The 18696-nt window shown below is 47.0% G+C and overlaps 1 protein-coding gene across 1 annotated transcript in view; it reads left to right on the plus strand.

Annotated features, from left to right (window-relative positions):
* GPC3 (glypican 3) overlaps positions 1–18696 on the plus strand; it is a 139019-nt gene that overhangs the window by 73037 nt on the left and 47286 nt on the right. The window contains exons 4-5 of the mRNA XM_059483018.1: positions 10768–10901; positions 13516–13641. Coding sequence (XP_059339001.1) covers positions 10768–10901; positions 13516–13641 — 260 coding nt within the window. The remainder of the gene's footprint in view (positions 1–10767; positions 10902–13515; positions 13642–18696) is intronic.

Consider the following 18696-nt stretch of genomic DNA (forward strand, 5'->3'; position numbering starts at 1 on the left):
TGGAGCAGAGGGCAGTGGGGCTGTGGGAGGTGATGCTGGAGTGGCTCTGATGGGCAAAATGTCACCATGAGCTCAGTGCAGATGGGCCCAAAAGGGTTTGCCCAGCAGAGGCTAAAAAAACACCTAGGAAGGTCAGCTCTGAGCTTTGCTTCATGCAGTTCCCTTTGTTTGGAGCCAGAAGGAAATGTAGTAACTCTTCACCTGTAGATTTTGGTGCAAAATGTTTATTTTTTCCATCAGTTGGGGAAATTCCCAGCTTGCAACTTGCAAGGTGAGTGGAAAGTAATGACGATAAACAAAAATGCATTACAAGTGTTTAGTCAATTTTTTTCCCCCATCTAATGATTCTCCTACCTAATTTTGGAATTGTTGTGTATCAGTGTATTGGAATTCACTTCTGATAGTCAAATACTAGTCCTCTGTTTGATGCTGTTAATAAAGGTGTTGTGATAAAGTTGGATTAATTTAATTTCTGTCTGCAAAAGGCTATTGTTGAATGAGTCCCTTTAATACATTAATCAGACATACAGCATTGTAACAAGGTTAAAAGTGCACACCGATTTCCATTATAAAGATATTCTCAATCAGGCAGAAACTAATCTAATGTTGTAAGTCATTTTGTAATTCAATTGTTCTAACCACAGTACATGTAAAAACAAGATGTCTTCCAATAAAGTCTCAAAAAGGCCCTGCAGATATTTATATCTTTATAGAAAGGAATGATTTACATTTTCAATAAGCCTTATTTGTCTTTAGGAAAAAACCTAATTCCTTTATCGAGCAAAAATCTAATGGGAGCCTTTTTACCTTGTTTGCCATGTTTTGGGTATATTATCTTGGTGCTGACCTGTAATTGGATTAGGTTAGGCCTGACTGTCAGGGAGAAAAAATTGCTGTGGATCTGGTAGCTTCAAAACTAAGAAAAAAATCTACAGATGAAGTTAGAAAAGAAGAAAGAAAAAAGAAAACAGGGCCCTCTCCTTTTGTTGGCCTTGAATGGATTAATTTTACCAGCAGCTAATCTCTGCTGCATGGAGCTATTTTTACTATTTTCCCTTAATGATAATTATTATGTTTCTCTTTTAGACTTTCACTGGAGAGGTCCGTGGCATGGCCATGGGGAAAGCCTCATGCCCCATTGCCAGGAGCTGCATAAAGTGTGAGGGTGTTCTGAGCTTTGCTGGAAAACAAATGCCTGTAATTTTTCTGCTGAAGAGATTCAGCAACTTCACTGTTGAAATTATTTGGAGAGTTTTGGTGGCTCCAACCTTGTCTTAGCAGAGACTGGTGTTTGGAAAGAGAAAGGTGGATGGAGGGAGAAAATAGTTGCTGCTGGGAGGATTATTTCTATCTGAAGGTTAAAATAAGTAGAGGGATGGTGAGTGGGGAGGAATGGGGAGTCCCTAACCCTTTGGGGTAGGAGGGATTTCCATGCACCATAGGAAGGGAGAAGGGCATTTTATAGCAAAAAGTACTTAGAGGTGTAAAAAACCTTTGGGATGGTTTCAGTAAGAGCATTTATTGAAATATAAATCTGAAAAGCTGTGTGTACCTGTGAGTGTGGTCTGTGCAGGCTGCAAAACAAGCATTGCCTTTTACCTGCTTGTTTTGAGATCACCAGTTACAGCAGATTTAGTGGTAAGCCCCGTGTGTTCTATTTTAAATAAATATTACACTTCCTATTGGATTGCCGAGAGAGAGAGAGAGAACTAATTAAGGAGATGGGATATCATCTGTAAATTTTTCTTCCCTGAGATTTTATGAGCAGTAATTTGAAAAGAGCCATATTAAAGTCATTCAGGAACAAGTTAATGCTGCGTTTCTGAGAATATTGCCCTTCTACTCAAAGATTATATTAAAGAATAAACAGTGTACAGTAGCTAATTGCTAGCTGACACATTATAATGGCTTTATACTTTCAAAATTGAATTGGTCTGGTTTAAGGGAAAAAAAAAGGGAAAAGTAATGCAGTAACTTTTTAATTATTTAACAAAGTATTTCTCAAAGAATAATTGAATCTGGGCTCATGGCTGCAGGGGGGAAGAGAGGCTGGTAGGTATTGACCACATTTGCAACCCAGCTGACACGGCTGCTGTTAAATACCCTGTTACAGGCTCTGACTCTGGCTTGTGTTCCAGACTGATGGCAGGTATCTGTTTTTCCTCTCTAAATTAGGCTGCTAGGAATTTATTTCTCTGGGATTGTTCCTTTCTGTAGTGCCGTAGGCACAAACACAGTGCAACATTAAAACCCACAGAAATCTGCCAAGGAAACCGATTAACCCATGGAAGGAAAATAACAAGCACGTGGTGATTGCCTGGAGCTGTCCTGCTGCCTGGCTTTGCCTAGTGAGGGTTTTTTATAAGATCTTGGTAAAAACTGGTGATCCCTCAAGCCCATTCCTTATTTCCCAGCCTGTTGTGATGGGGTAGATTTAATTGCCTGCAATAGGAGGGTCTTCTAGGGACCCATAGCAGCAATTGTGTGTTAGAGCATGCATGGAGTGCAGTTGTATAATTAAACTGTATTTAGCATCCTTAGCAGAAGTGGGCTCTGCTGCCTCTAGTCCTGATTTTCTGTCAGGTGAGATGAGTCAGTGCTAATGCTGAAATCAGCTGTTTGAATTTGGAGCATCTTCAGCTTCCTTGGGGAGTCAGTCCCAGGGGCAGAGCAGCAGCCTGGGGTCAGGAGCAGCTCTCAGAGGGTCCCCCCCTTTTCTGTGCTGCCTCCTCAGCCATGGAGCACCTTGGGGACTTGGGGTTCCACCAAGAGATGGACTCTGGCTACTGCCACCTTCTGCTCCTGAACCTGGCTTTAGCCAGTCTAACGTGTTCTGGGTTTCTCTGGATTTTGCTCCGTTTTCCCTTTTGCTCTGCTGTAACCCTCCAGGCAAGGCTGGCTTCTCCTTCCAAGAATAAAGTCTTAGTTTGGTTGCCTAAGAAATATCAGATTGTGCAGATCTAAGTTAAAACCATAGTGGTGCATTAGTATGCTGCAGGGCCCTGTTCCAGGAAATGTCTGCACATAGGAAAACTGCTTAAATGTGTGCCAAAAATTAAGCAAATGCTTTTTTCTTGACTCTCCCAGTTGGTTGGCTGCGTTGGGTCTGAGCCCTGGCTGGTGCTACAGCTGCCTGCCCTGTGGTTTGCTGCTGAGGTCCAGCCATCCAAACTGAAATACCAAATTCTGTGTTAAATATGGAATTAACAAAATGCTGGAGAGAAAGACTGACTTGAGAAGTTGTGCCTTAATTATACGTCATGGATTATAAAGACAGAAGGAACAACTGTGATCATTTAGTCCTACTTCCTCTCCACCTATAAATAACAATAAACAGGCTTTTGCTGAAACACAAAGCTGCTTTCTTTGGTGGATTAAACACTCCATGCTGGGGACGCCAGAGAGAAGAAACATCTTGTTTGCATTATTTTATGTAGGTTTGAAAGGGCTCGACTCAAGCTGAGGTCACAGTTCCTTTGAGAGAAAGGGCATCCTGTGCTGGGGGAAGCTGGGGCAGTCCAAGGGTTGGGATGTGGTGGGACACTGTGGACGTGCCTTGTGTGGTGCATTGGCCATCACATCCTCCTGGGGACAGGCTGGTGGCCCACCAGCAGCACCAACTGGAGCTGCAGTGGTTGTTTCTTTCCAATTTAAGGCATGTGAACTCAGATGCAGCACGGGGATGTGCAGGTGGAAATCCTGCAGCTTCAGCAGTTGGCAGCAAGGACTGAACCCATAAAAAGTCTCTTGTGCTCCCCACTGCTGTGCTGGGCTGGTGCACCCTCACCCTTGTGCAGTCTCTGGGGCAGAGTGATGGTGTGACCATGCTGTGTGTCAGACCTGCCAGCTGCTGTGTCACCTCTGTCACGCTGACACAGGTGGCTGTGTGTGGTGCCCATCCTGCTCCTTGCCCTGAGAACCAGTCCCACCACTCCTCTAGGGCCTTGTGTTTCTGCTGTGACAATGACCTTCTGCAAAGCATTTTGTGATCCTCTATGTGCAGGATGGCAGTTGGGATTTAGAACTAGATGATCTTTAAGGTCCCTTCCAACCCAAGCCATTCTAGGAAAAATCAAGTTATATTTACTTTGAAAAATGCCTCCTTAATGCCTCTGTATGGCATTAAGGAGGCATTTTGTGGTTCTGTAGCAGCTTGAAGGAGCTGGTCTTCAAGCCAGGTGGTGATGGCCTTCAGCACAACCTGGTCTGGTGGCTGCAGGGTCCCTGGGTGTTTGTAGCCCATGTCTGCAGCATGTGTTGGGTGTCACCGTGGGCACTGGTGTGACAGGCACTCTGTTATTTTAAGCATTAGTGTTTGTGTGCATTTTACACATTATAGCGTTGCATTATTTAAGGGTGATGCATTATTAAACGTTCTCCTCAGCACGGAGAGTAGGTCACTTCCTCTGATTCCTGTCTCTGCATGAGTGAGTTAGGATGCTGTCTCTTATGTAATCCTTGCAGTCTGAATAATGGCGTTCGTAATACTATAGAGCTGATTAATAACATTTAGTACTTCATTAATGAGGAATTTTGTTGGAGTGTTCATTGAAGACATCTGTGTTACCATACTCAGTTTGTTCTTTCTGCTTGAGTGCCTGGAACCAGAAGAACAATCATTACTTAGTTAATAATGATGTGCTTCCTAAGGTAAAGGCTTGTAAATTCATTTTTATGCCCATAATCACATTTTTCTGCTGTGAGAAGAGTGGGGGAGCTGGGAATTGTCTCTTTCCTATCTTCCTGACAAAATGTATCTAATGATTAGAAGCATATAATAAGAGTGTTTGTCCTAGCCAAATGTTTCTGCACTCCTGTTAATCAGCCTTGGTTTGAGAGCGTGGCGCCGTTTGTGGAAGGCGATGCAATCACTGGGGCAGTGTGGCAGATTTAAATCTGTAATAAAAGCCCTGGGGAAATTAACAAGACAAAACATTAACCACAGACTAAACATTAACATATATTAGCATTTTTATTACACCTGTAGAAATGGTAAATGTGCTTGGTTACTACTATTAAAAAGTTTATGTTCTATCCCACATCATCGCAATGTATATTTTTGGTTTAAGCCCTTTAGAATTTAATTAAGCGGAATTCTGTAGCAGCACTTGAGTAATAGACTTCAGGTTCACTTTTATGGTGACTTTGAAGATAAACGGGGCACAGATGCGATCTTTATAATGCTAATAAGACTTGTGATGTGTAGTGGAGCAGGTTGTTAAAAAGAATTGGGGAAGAGGCACCAATTCAAGCTGCTGTCTTCCTGTGGCTTTCAGCCTCACTGGTCAAACTGGGCTCCATCACTGAAGGATGCTCAGGGTTTAGTTGGCATCACTTGGTTCCTCCAAAGACAGCAAATCTGTGGTCTCTTGATGTTCTGTGCATTCTGCAGCAAATCACCCTTTCAGAAGCTGTGTTCAAATCAATTATAATAGTTAATCTCTGTTCAGTTTGATGTGTGGCTTCTCCCAAAGGAAACCCACGAGTAAGTATAAAATGACTTATGTGAACTCCAGAGAGCAAAAGAGATTGTGGGAGGAAATCTTCAAAAATGAGGGCATCCCCTTGAGGGGAAAAAAATACTGTGTCTTCCTAGAGAATGAATCTATAAGCAGAAGAATTCATAGAAAAGGCAAATGGAAACTCCATGTAAAGTTTAAGCAAAGGTCGAACACAGCAAACTCTCCTTTAGAGCAGAGTGGAGCTCCTGGGCTGAATGAGAAGTGGCAGCAGCAGGTATCCAGCAGTGTCTAATGCAATCCCTTTTTCTCCAAGGAGAAGCTGATTAGCTACTTTTTTTTGGTTGTTTTTTTTCCTCTTCTAAATCATCTAAAAAATTACCTTTAAAATGTTCTTACTTTTAAAAGCAGAGCTCAGATTGGCACTGAGGATCCCAGTGTGCTGCTTTCCAATCCTTTCACCCCTGAATTTCCTGCTGATGTGCAGGATAAGATGTTTTTGCCCCATGTGGCCACGCTGCCTCGTGCCTTGGCAGCAGAATCTTGGGTTCTGAGTTGTTGGAATGGCTCCTGAGGTATTAAAAAGTCTCTTTTTCCCAGCCCCACACTCGAAGAAGTAGTTGAGATTCCTCGGCTCTGTTTTTCAAGGTTGTTTATTTGCTCTTATCCAATACATTGTCTTTCTGACCCAATGAGATCTGTCCAGCAGGTTGGGCTATGGCACAGTCCCTGCCCTTGGGGTGGTGTGACCTTTTTATACTAAAAACTATATGTAGTTTATTTACAATAATTTTCCAATACCTATCACCAATGTTAGACAGTCTGTCTCTACTCTAAACCAATCCAGAAGTGTCACCATCACAGCAGAAGATGTGACAGGACAGGAAGGAGAAGGAGAAAGACAGCACATGCCCAGATTCCTCCATCTTGCCTCTTGAACCCCCGTTCTAAAAACCCCAAAATTCTACTTTTCCACACTGTGGTAAATTCACCATCATTCTATTCAAACCCTTGTGGCTTGTAACGCTTCACACAAAGTTGGTGATTGTTACCATGGGTTAAAATTGAAGGCACAGGTGTCGTTGACTCTGTGCCAAGGTCTCTGAGCCCCTGCCAGGGTCTTGAGTCCTCCAGGGCAGTCAGGAGAATATCCTGGGTTCCACCAGCAGAGCAGGTTCATCAGGAGTCTCAGTGGTGTCAGGGATGCCATCCTGCCATAGCCAGGCTGGAGCTGCCCTCCATCAGCTGCACAGGGGCTGTGATGCTTTGCACAGAACCTGCTGCTGTGGTCAGTCTTTCTTTGATAATTAACCCAAATCATCCCAGTTTCCTGGGCTGGCAGGTACCCACAGAGATCAGCACTGTGCTTTACACCCATCCATCAGCTCAGCTGTAGCAAATCTGATCCCTGCAGTCCTCAGACACCTCTTATCTTAAATTAATGGGGAAGCCTTACAGTGGGCTGCTGCTGGTGCTGCTCCATTAGCCTTGCCCCTGTGCTCCCCTCAGATCAGTGTTCCCCCTAAAGCTGAGCCAATGTTCCCCCTAAAGCTGAGCCATCACAGCTGCAGCCCCGGGTGTTGGGAGCAGCTGCTGCCCCCGGGCACTGCCCAGCCTGGCTCTGGCACCTCCTGGGGCTGCAGTAAAGAGCTGGAGCAGGGGTTGTGGTCTCCTCAGAAGGCAAAGTGTTCCCCTCGTGGCCTGGGTCACACTCCTCATGGAGGAGGCTAATTAAATCAGGTAATTAGTGAGTTTGTTAATGAGCTGGGGCAGGATAGTTTTGCTTGGGCTGTTAAAGTGTTGGTGGCTTTGGGGGTTTGTAAAAGCTCCGGGCTTTGGGAAGGTTTTTCTTGCCTGGTGTCCTTGGCAGATAAAGTCCAACTCCTGTTGTCTAAAAAAACACTCTGGCATTTGATTTACTTAGTCATTTTTTTGTGGCTTAATGTGTCAAACTTCAGCCTATTCTGCACTAAGGCAGAGCTCTTGCACTGACTGTACTTTAGATAAGGGCTGGTGTATATTTACCATCCCCCTGGTAGCGTGGGGAGGAGAAGAGCCAGCGGTTCTGTTCTGTCAACTTGCTTTGAATTTCACATTTATATTTCTGTGTTGGAAGGAAACCACTTGTTAAACGCTCTTGCTTGATACAAGTGTGGCAATTGGATTAGAGATGCTCCCTTCCTTTTGCTCTCCCTCTTGCAGACACACCACAGTGCTGAGGAGCTGACTGTCCTTGCTCTCCAATACTTGGAGAGCTGAATCATCACACTTGTTTCTCCTCAAGGTCTGAGCTTGTATCTATCCCTTCTCTGACTGCATTTTTCTTTTCTTTTTGGAGCCTGCTTTAAAATGGCAATGGTTAGGAAGAGATGGGGGAGCTGTGTTCATGTGTTCCTGAGCCTGCAGTGTGGACACAAAAACAGGGTAAGATTGAAACAGCATTTCTGAGCTGTCGTCCTCGGACTGCTTGTGGCCCAGTAGACTTTGGCAGATGGTTTGTGAAATCCTTCCCTCCCCCAAAAAGCACACACGATGCTGCCCCTGCAAATGAGCAGGCAATCTGTTACTTCTACTTTCACTCACTTTATTTTAAAGTTCAAATCTCAGCCGGGTTTTTGTTTGACTAAAGGGTGACAACTATTTCACTGTGGCTTCACAAGATGGGCTCCAGGGTTGGGGTTTTTTCCTGAGAAAGTTAGTTAGTGCTTGAATAGATGAATAAGTAAAAACTTGGTGGAAAGTTTGAGCAGTGCATCCTTCTATCTGCAAAGATTTCATCTGCTGTCCCGTGTCACAGCTAATACAATCCTGTTTGTGGTTTCATCTCATAGGAGGGATGGCTGGACTGGGTGATCAGTGATTTGACTTGATGATCAACCATTGAACTTGATGATTGTAGAGGTCTTTTCCTGCCTTACTCAATGAATCTTGGAGCTTTGGTACCCAGGTGCTGTGTGGGGTTGTGAGGATGCAGCTGAGCTGCAGCTCCTGAGCAGGACTTGGGAGCAGAGGGGCTGAGCTCCCTGCAGTGCTGGTGGCAGATGAAGCATCCCCACTTTGCTGGGTCCCCCATCCCCACCTTGCTGGGTCTCCTTGCTGTTTGAAGCAGGCTCTCAGGTGCTGCCATTGTTCACACTGTCGCTGACCCTCCCCTCCCATTCAGTGACTCTCTGCATCCTTGGGAAAAAGCCTTGATCCTGGACTTGCTCTTCTCTCAGAGTTTGGGAGGTTTTGCCAGCTGAAAACTGGGCTTTGGAAATGGATTGGAATTTTCACAGAGCTGGGGAGAATCAAAGGGAGTCATCACAAATGGCAGCTTCAAGTGTCCAACCTTTTCCTTCTCCTCCACTTCATGTGTCCATTCAGAGCCTGGGTGCAGTGATGCTGCTTTGTGGCACTGCTTCCTCTGTACCCCCTGTCCTGGAGCTTTTGTGTATCTTGTGTTTCCCTGGAGGAGGTTTCATGGCAGGTCTCATCTCTGCCTTGGGCAGAGGAAAAGCCCACAGAGACCCCTGAGCATCCTGGCACTCTCCTGCTGCTCTGCCCTTTGCAGGGACTTGGCACCAGCCAGGATGGAAAGGGCAGGCACATCCCCCATTCCACAGTGTGGGGGGTCTCAGATCCCAAATGCCCTTCTCCAGCTCTCCTGTTGTCCTGTGATTTCCTCCTATTCCTGTCTGCTTGCATCAGGGGACTACCTGTAAATGTTATGAGTGCTAACAGAAAGCCCAAAAGGCAAAGAAAATAGCCCAAAATGTGATCCATTTTCTGAATGCCTTCCTCCTTCTGTTTATGAAGCCTGCCAAGTGATTTAGGAAGGGCAGTAGGGCTGATACCTTCTTATGCAAAACTTGGTTTTGGCAAGGCAGAGAGGAGGCACAGCCAAGGGAGGGCACAAGAGGAAAAGCCAGGTAAGATGCTGCAGAAACTGCCCCCCTGGCAGCTGCAGGAGCAACTGCTTTGGCAGAGGAAACTGCAGGTGCAGAGGGACTGGTGGCAGCATCTCTTCCCACCATGATGAGAAAAGAAACTGCAGAGCCCAGCTCCCAGGAGGTTTCTGTTTTACTCTTTGTTGTACGGCAGCCTGAGCAAACAAACTCTGCTGCTCTTGATAATGAAAGAGGTGACATTACTAATTTATTTGCCCACCCAAATGTAGGATGTAATAGAACAGAATTAATCTCCTCTCTTTACACATCAGATGCTTGTAGCTTTGGGTGCCAGGCATGCTTTTAACCTCTGGTGTGCAGCTCCCTGGGATTGCCTTGATTCAATGTGGTGTGGAGATAAATGAGGTGCTGCAAGGAATGGGCATTTCATGGGTGGGTGGCTGGTCCCAAGCCTGATGTGGGTGGTGGGAGGAGGCTCAGAGGAAGAGAGGGTGGTGTTGGCTGTGGTGTTTTCATGGTCCCAGCCATCAGCCAAGCTCCTTTCACAGGCCAGCATGGGTGAGTCCTGCAAGAGCAGCACAGGGTGGATCAAAAGGAGACTTTGACAGTGGCAGTGGTGGCACAGGGGGACAGATGTGCCCTGGCAGTGTCCCAGAGAAGGAAATGGTGGCAAACCCACCCACAGCAGGGTCTGCAGCAGTGGGTACTGCTGGGTGAGTCTCGGGACAGTGGCCATGCAAGGGAGCTTGAATGTGGCACTTTGGATTCCTTCCCTTGATGCTGCAGGCAGTTCCCAAATAATCTGTATGCTAATGAGCTAATTTGTGCCATTAGCAGAGCCCTGTTAATCAGGGCCTCCCACAACATGGCTGGGCTGTGGCCCCAGTGCTTGCTGTATTTTAGGGCCTGGGTTTTTAATTTAGTAGTGATGTGTATGGGGCTCATCCCTGGGCACCTGCAGTGCAGTCTGTGCAGATGCTGAGCTACCTCAAGGTGCAGAACCAGGGATTTTCCTTCAGAGGTGAGATGTTTCCTAAAAGTCTGAATAGAGAGTGCAGAGTCCTGAGATGCTGTGGTGCTCAGGAAGGAAGGAGCAGGGAACATCTCAAGCCTCCCCCTGCCAGCCTAAGTTTAACTTGACACAGGAAGATTTGCCTGTCCCACCTGCAGCTTGGGGATTTTGGTAGCCACAGGAACAGTTCAGTGACATTTTACCTGAACTTTGCTGCATTCCTTCCCCTTTTATACAACAGCCAGGTTGTAACCTTAGGACAGAATTTTGCTTTCAGGTGCTTGCTGAGCTCTGAGCAAGATGGGGATGACAGGAGGACAACAGCTCATGTGCTGGTGCCAGTGTGCATCTCAGCTGTTTGCCTGCAGTCCCAGCACTTCTCTCACTGCTGTGTTTGTGCTTCCAGATCAGCCGGATGTGTGGCCATGCCCAGCAGAGGCAGACTCGATCAGCTCCTTATCCAGAGGACCTTTTCATTGACAGGAAAGTCCTGAGAGTGACTCACGTGGAGCAAGAAGAAACCTTGTCGAGCAGGAGGAGGTGAGAATGCTGAGGCTGAGCTGGTGCCTGCTGCATGGGCTGCAGGAGCAGCCACCAGATGGAATGGCCCTGTGGAAGCAGATGGAAAAGCTCCTTATTTCCCCTACCCATAAATCTGGCTCTGAGCATCAGAGCTGCTGTGTGACAGGCTCTGAAGTGCAATGGGGTGTCCACATGGGTTTTCTCACCTACTGCACCCAGGTTAATACACCAAATGCCTTGTTTGGGTTTCTTGGGCTCTGTTATAGTGTCTGAAATACTCACAGGTGTAGTTACAGATAGAAATGGTCACTCCAGATTGAATTGTTATGTTACACCATGTGTAGGTAGGGGGAATCTGTTTCATGCTTTTTGTGTAGTGTTTTGTGGTAGTTCAGAGATGTTAACAGCCTTTCACTGAATATTTTCAAAGGAAGCAGGTGCCTCCACTGCTGGCACTGCACCTTGTGCTTCCTTCCCTGTGTAAGTAAAAGCTGTAATTAAGTGGGCTCACAGTGATGTGTCAGGGAGCAGCATCTCCCCTCTGGATCTGAAAACACACCCAGGGATACACAGTGCCTTTACTTCTGTCTTGAATAAAAGAAAAATCCCTGTGGAAGTGAAACAAGCAAGCTGGGCAATTTTTGAAGCTGGCAATAGACTAATTTGGGTGGATTTCTCTCTGAAGATTAACAGGGCCACATTCTTGACACTGTTCCCATGAGATACAGCACCAGGGCTTGCATTCCTCCCTTGTCTCAACACGTCGAGGTTACACAGCCCAGGCTCTGACAGAGATGTCCTTTGAAGGCTCTGAAGGCTCATGAAATCTGCTGAGATGAATGACATGGGTTCATAGCTGCAGATATGGAGGGTTCCTCCCTGCCCTGCAGGAGCTCTGCTCCCCAGGAACATTTCCTTCTGCTGCTCTCCAGCTCTGCTGGGCTTTGTGGCACAAGGCAGGGCCTGGGATGTGAGAGCTCAGTGCCAAGGGCAGTGAGGCTTCTGCTTGGGGTTTGCCACAGCTGATGATCCAGGTCTCACCTCATTTTGGCTTTCCAAGTGTTGGTTGGATCTCCCCCCGCTGTTAGTGCAGGAGATGGAGGTAGGAGGTGACTGCCTGAAGCATCCCTTGGATTGTGCAGGGGCTTGTGGGCTGAATTGCCACCCTGTGCAGGGGCTTTGGCTCATCAGACAGACCTGTTCATTAGCCTGGGCAGTGACAGACGGGATGGTGGGTGGTCAGAGGCAGGGACCCCCTTGCTGCCCGGCTGTCCCTGCGGGCTGTGCCAGCCCCTCACGGCAGCAACGGGCTCCGAGGCAGGGAAAAGCAGCGCAGAGCACAGCCCAGAGCCTTCCTTGTGCTGGTGTCGCCTGCCCCCAGCTGGCTGTCGCGGGCTGTGCCTGGAGAGGGAACCCCACGGCATCCCAAGCAAGGAGGGATGAGGGAGCTGGACACCCCCTGCACACCACAGTGCCCAAGGCTGCAGGGCAGCTCCCCACAGCTGGCAGGGCAGGGATAACCCCTGGACAGCACCCAGGGGATGCCCCAGAGTGCTCCCTGCTCCAGGTGCTAATTCCTCATCATTCCTCCCAGCGAGCAAGGAGGTGAGCAAAACCCCTTGCCAAAGGGGGAAATGTCTGAAACCAAACAAGATGACTGTGAGGTCAAGCCTTACTGCCTCCAGTCCCTGCTATGCATGTTATCTTACTTTTGGTGCTATTTATCTAATTAAATGTGCTACTATTCCCTGGTGACAGCTGCTGAGCGTTCCTGAGGGATCAGACCTGGGCCGGGGGGATGTCATATCCCACTCCAGAGCCTCTATCACCTCTCTGGAAACATCAGGGATCCCATGGTCAGTCTGTGGTACTCTGGCCCACTGCAGGTGACCAGCTGGAGATCCTTGTTGCTGGGAAGGCTTGGGATGCAGCCTGATTCACATCCCCTCTGTTGGTGCAAGCTCTGCTCCTGCAGCTCCTGCTGCCTTCCTGCAGCAGAGCCATTTTGATGGTGTAACCTGCCCCTTTGAATGCAGACTGTGACCCCTCGGCCAACCCAGTGCATCCCTTGAAATTGTGTCCCTTTGATGGTGCAGCATGAAACACAGCCCTAGCCATGTGTGCAGGTCTGTGCTGAGAATGTCAGCTCTGGTCTGCCACCAAAAATGCCACCTGCCCTTGCAGCAGTGCTGGATGGCCAATGTCAGCCAGAAAAAGCCCCTGAAGGGCTTCTGTTGTCTTCTCCAAAGCAGAGGGGACACTGAGCCCTTGCTGCTCAGAGGTACCCCATGGATGTGTGGCCTGAGCCAGTGGCACCTTTCCTTGGGTGCTGTGAGAGTGCAGAGACTGTGCCCGACTTTTGCCTGGTGCAAAGTTGGCCTGAGCTTGTGCTGCCCCCATATCCCTCCCCATCGCCAGCAGTTTTGGCTGGGAAACATGGGTTCAGCCTTTGATTGAATAACATCAAAGAAAACATCAAAGAAAACCAGAAAGAGCTACTGATGCTTTGTGGTTTGTTTGCACCTAGCTGCTTTAATGTTTGTGTTTGTGTGGGTACCTTCACTGGTTTAAATGCACCAACCTACTCTTTTCTTCTTTTAACTGAGCACCCTTTTCTGTCCCTTTCTTCCAGGGAGCTGATTGCAAAGCTGAAGTCCCACAGCAGTTTTTACAGCAGCTTGCCAGAGTACATCTGCAGCCACAGCTCTGCTGTTCACAATGACACCCTTTGCTGGAACGGACAAGAAGTCGTGGAGAGGTGAATCTCATCTCCCTTGCCCTCCTTCTCCTCCATCCTGCTCATTTTGTGTTAACCAGGCACAGGAGCAGTCTGAACAGGGCATGATTTGCTCCCTCAGGGTCCTTGTGCAGAGCAAGAGTCCAGCAGTGCTGCAGCTCACAGGGATGTGTGAGGTCTGCACAGACACAAGTGGTTGTGTGCTGCCCTCCACTGAAATTTCTGCATAGTGAAAATTCTGCATCCATGGTGGGATTTGGTCAGGGTGAGCCAGAGCAGGAGAGCAGCAGCAGCAGTTGGACCCTGCTCCCATGGGAGAGTGCCCCACACTGCTCTGGAGCAGCAGCAAGGGCATTGTCCCCATGCACTGCAGGGGCTGGGCATGTCTCCAGCCAGGCTTGGTGCCCTGATAGCAGGACAGTGTGGTTGGCATCCCCTGCCCCACCTAGGGAGGGCTAAGGAAGGCTCCCTTGTTGGATTTCTCCTTGCTGTGGCTCTCAGCTGGAGGAGGTGAGAACCACTGAGCTCTGGTGGTGCCACTGCTGCCCTGTGACCATCTTCCCACCACCGAGTCCTGGCTGCCCTCTCTGCATGGAGCCATTCCCACCAAGGTCTAGCTTGTGGCTGCTTGGCCCTGCCCCACTCACCATTTCATACTGATGATAATTGAGGTTAACAGGGGCAGGCATGCAGGATTCATACCATAAAGAGGAAGGAAGTGTTAATAGAAATGGAGATTTTTCTCATAAAAAATGCCCCTTGGGAATGTTAAATAATGTGGAAATAGGACTTGGAAATGTTTTTTTATAATTATACATAAATCTCCTCTAATCAGTCTACTTTGCAAAGCATCCTTTGCTATTAAGTAGTTTGCATAAGGGAAGAAATAGAAATAAGATCAGGAAGTGGTGAAATGTTGAGATATTAATTATGACTTCTTGATCAGTAGCTTCAGGTGGTAATTAGCCTGTACTTGCAATACTGACCTGAAACACTGAATAGACCAAAATAGCATCAAACGCTATTAAAAAAAAAAAAAAGACTCAACATCTAAGATCACAGGCTTAGTAAAATGTACTTAGGTTGCTTAAGGAGAAATGTGTCCTCTATTGGTACTTATTTCTGGAAAATCTTGTGTTTCCATGCCTGAGACATTCAATTAGAAAGAGAAAGATTATTTCAGTATTATCTCACTGATTGTTAATTAAAACTTCTAAAGCAGGGCTGTAAACACTGCAGCTCTGGAGAGGGGGAGCTGGGGTGAGGCCTTGGCTAACAACAATTCCCTGGGGTCACAGCCTTGGTGTGGATCCTGTGGTCTGGATGCTGCTGATGTCACAGCTGGGGGAGGTGGTGGCAGTGGAAGGGTGTTGAGTCCAGATCCTCCTGCAAATGTAAGTTCAGAGCTATTTGCTGATCCAGCCTGACTTCAGGTGACAGATGGCCTTCAGCTTTCTGCTGAGAATACCAGGGGACCATCCTGGGTACAGCATGGCACATCCTGTAGGAGCCATGGCAGGCAGGGGGCAAGGCAGGGAGAGGATCAAGTCTGTGTGCATGGAGGGGGCACCAAGATTTCAGCCCCTGGCTGCTGAGTTAAGGAATAAATCCTCTACTGTGCCTTTCCACTCCTCTGCTTGCCCCCTCTGATCTGTAGCACAGATATCACCACCTCTGCTAGCTCCTATGAAATACTAGAAACAGTTCTCTTACAGATATTAGAGATTTTTGCTGTGAGCAGGGAGACTTCAGCTAAATAAAGCTGAGCTAAGATAATGGTCAAGGGTGCTCTTCTCCCAGGAGCCACTTGCAGAATGTTTCAAATAGAAAGATGTAGTTAAAATGTAGTTAAAATGATCTCTGCTGGCTGCTTTGTGTGCTTTGATTTCCCAGCTTGGCATCTCTCTCAGAGTGTCTGGGAGGATTCCTGAAAATCAGGAGCATGTGAGGTAACAGTGCTGGAGTACCCCAAGCTGCCAGTTCCTTTATTTCAGTGTTTTCCCCAAGAGGGAGCCAAGCATCTGTTCGTGGTGTAGCAGCTCTTACTCGAGCTATTCTGAGAATGTGTTTTATGTACTGGAGGAATTCTCTTCTCCTGCTGGACTGGTGTGTGTCTGTTGCTGATCAGACTCCATCTTGCCACTTTTTGCAAGAAGTTTGGTGTGGTTTCAATACCTGGTATTAATTCCAGGGTGCTGTCCTGGTGCTTGTCTGACGTGTGTGGTGGCTGCCAGGAGGAAGGATGGAGGAGCCATGGAGGGATGGTTCCTGTTCCTGTGGCTGGAGTGTTGGCATGGAGGGGCACAGGCTCTGTGAAAGGACATGCAGGAGAGCCAAGGATGGGGTGTTTATGTCAGTGACCAGCTCAGGGGAGCCAAGGATGGGGTGTTTATGTCAGTGACCAGCTCAGGGGAGCCAAGGATGGGGTGTTTATGTCAGTGACCAGCTCAGGGGAGCCAAGGATGGGGTGTTTATGTCAGTGACCAGCTCAGGGGAGCCAAGGATGGGGTGTCCATGTCCAGCTGGAGTGCCTGGGGTTCCACCTGGGGGTGGATGAGGAGCTGACCAAGGGCTTTGGGGTCAGGATTAAAGGGAGGGCAGAGACAGGTGATGTTATAGTCCAGCTCTGCTTCAGGCCACCCCACCTGGCAGACTGGGTGGATGAGACCCTTTACAGACAGACAGGAGCAGCCTCACCTTCACAAGCCCTGGCCCTCATGAGAGATTCAGCCTTGGTCTCTGTTGGAGGGACAGCACAGCAGGGCATGAGCAATCCCTGGGTTCCTGGATAAACTAGAAAGCTCCTGCTGAAACTGCTGCTCAGATGGAGACCAGGGCAGAGCAGTGGTTGGCTGGATCCTGTGCTTCCATGTGTTTCCATGTCTGGTGCTGTGTGGGCAGTGGATAAAGCTGTTTGACCATTGTTGGGTCTGTAAGGTCAGTATGAGCATCTGTATGAGCATGTCCAGGATTTGATTGTGTTCTTGTAGGGATTGTGGCTATTTACCTCTTGCATTTTTAATGTGGTACCTGAGTGTTCATTAAGTTAGAATAGAGCCCTACTGAATTATCCATTTCTAGACCTCCCTCTCATGACAAAATCTGTTAGTTATTCTAAGCCCTTTTCCTATAACATGTTAAATCAAGCCTGGAACAGCAACTTCACAGTCCTTGCCAGTGCACCCAAGGACAGGATAATACAGCAATGTGTGTCCTGTTATTTGATGGAACCAGTCCCTTCTGCACTCTGCAGTCCTCCTCCTCCTGTGGTTTTTTGACTTGGTATTTACTCTGTCCTGTTTATCCCAGTGCTTTGTTACCCACAGGCAATGAGAGTTTCTCTCCTCCTCATGGATTGGATGTGCTCAGTGTATTTCCACTGGGTCTCACTTCCCAGTCTGAGCCTTGAACCATCCTCTGTTTCCTCCTTGCCCTTAAGCCTCTGTCAGTTTGGGGCTCCAGTGCAATGCAGCAGGCTGGAGTATTTTATCCTGCTTTTAATCCCTTGGTTTTTTTAAACTGAATCTTACTTTGTGATCATTTGCTTCTCTCCATTGGACCATCTAATGGCAAGAATTCATCTCCTTCCCAAGGTTTGATCTGTGGGCTGATAGTTTTATTGCCATCCCTATTTTGGATTTAGGAACATGGTGCCTTAAAATGACTGCTTGCAAACAGTGGTAACCACACAGGAAAGGTTGATTTTTCTGTAATGCAGAACAGTGCCTTGTGCCTTTTGCTGTGCTTTTCCATGGTTGAAGAACATAAGCCAAAGTGGGAAGAAAAAATAAAAGGCAACACATTCCTGCTTTTCACACTTTTCAGAGTGTGTAAAAACACACTGTGCTTTTATGGGACACCACAAAGGTTTATAGCAAAAACCACAAGTGGCACATTTCACCACTTGCAAAGAGCTTGTTGAGGGTCACAGTGCTTGGTGTTTGTGGTAGCTGGAGACCAGACCTGCTGGATCTCTCTCTGTGCATCCCTGTGCACCTCTTTGCAGCTTTCCTGGGCTCAGTTCCAGGCATTTCCTGAGACAGACATGTAGGCATGGTGGGTTTGCAACAGCTTAACCCTGTGATGCTCTTCCTTTCCTCTGTCTTCATCCCCATCCTCTCACAGACTTGCTGCTGGTGCTGTTAGTGGTGAAATGTTGTCCCACCTCCCTTATCCTTATCTCCATCCCAAGCAGGAAAAAAACAGAGGTTGATTCTTATCACCAAGTCGTGACTGAGTAATTAGCTCATTTAAAGCCTTCAGCTTAAGTCAAGTAGGTGTTGAGATACCAAACTCACCTCAGTTTCTATGGGAGCTCAGCGCTGGAATCTGAAAGGTGATTCGAACTTTATATATAGTATCAGGGTTTTGCAGCATTTAATACTAAAAGCCTATTAAATCTAGATTCTCAGAGTTTAGTAATCTGCTTACATGAGTATATTCTTTTGAAGCTGTTCTGAATAGACTGACAGAAACATCTGCCCACTGCAAAACTTGTAAGCACATTGAGCCTTGCTGTTAGATATGCCATTTCCAAATTTCTCAAGACAAACATGTACATTAATCTAAATCACCAGCATAACTCTTGTTTTCTTTGTACCAATTCAAAATTAATATATTTTTAGCACCTTGCCAGATTCTCTTCTTCAAGCTAGAAGTCTCATATTTCCCTGCTGTTGCCAGCGTGCTGTGGTTTGTTTTAATCATACAAATCATAAACAATGAAAGCACAATTGGAAGCAAGACAGAAAAATGAGATTCTGTAATTGGAACAAAGGAAATTCCATGCCAGCAATAACCCTTTAGTTCATGAAGGGTTTGGTTATTTCTGGCAGTGCTGCAAAATATCTGATCCAATGGAATCCCCAAAGAGAGGGTTGTGTAACTTTTCAAGCCCATAAAACACAGCTTTGTAGCAAGTATAAGCTATAATGAAGGGATAGTAGGCAAATTCAGTGGGTTATTGAGTGGCCATGATAGTTTCCAGAGTATTTCAGAAAAGAAGATAATGAATCTTCTCTATCCTGCTGCTTGGTCTCAGGTTTAGCCCGTTTTTCCATAATCTATTTGTCTTGA

Source organism: Ammospiza nelsoni, chromosome 15, assembly GCF_027579445.1.
Source record: "Ammospiza nelsoni isolate bAmmNel1 chromosome 15, bAmmNel1.pri, whole genome shotgun sequence".
Taxonomy (NCBI): Eukaryota; Metazoa; Chordata; class Aves; order Passeriformes; family Passerellidae; genus Ammospiza; species Ammospiza nelsoni.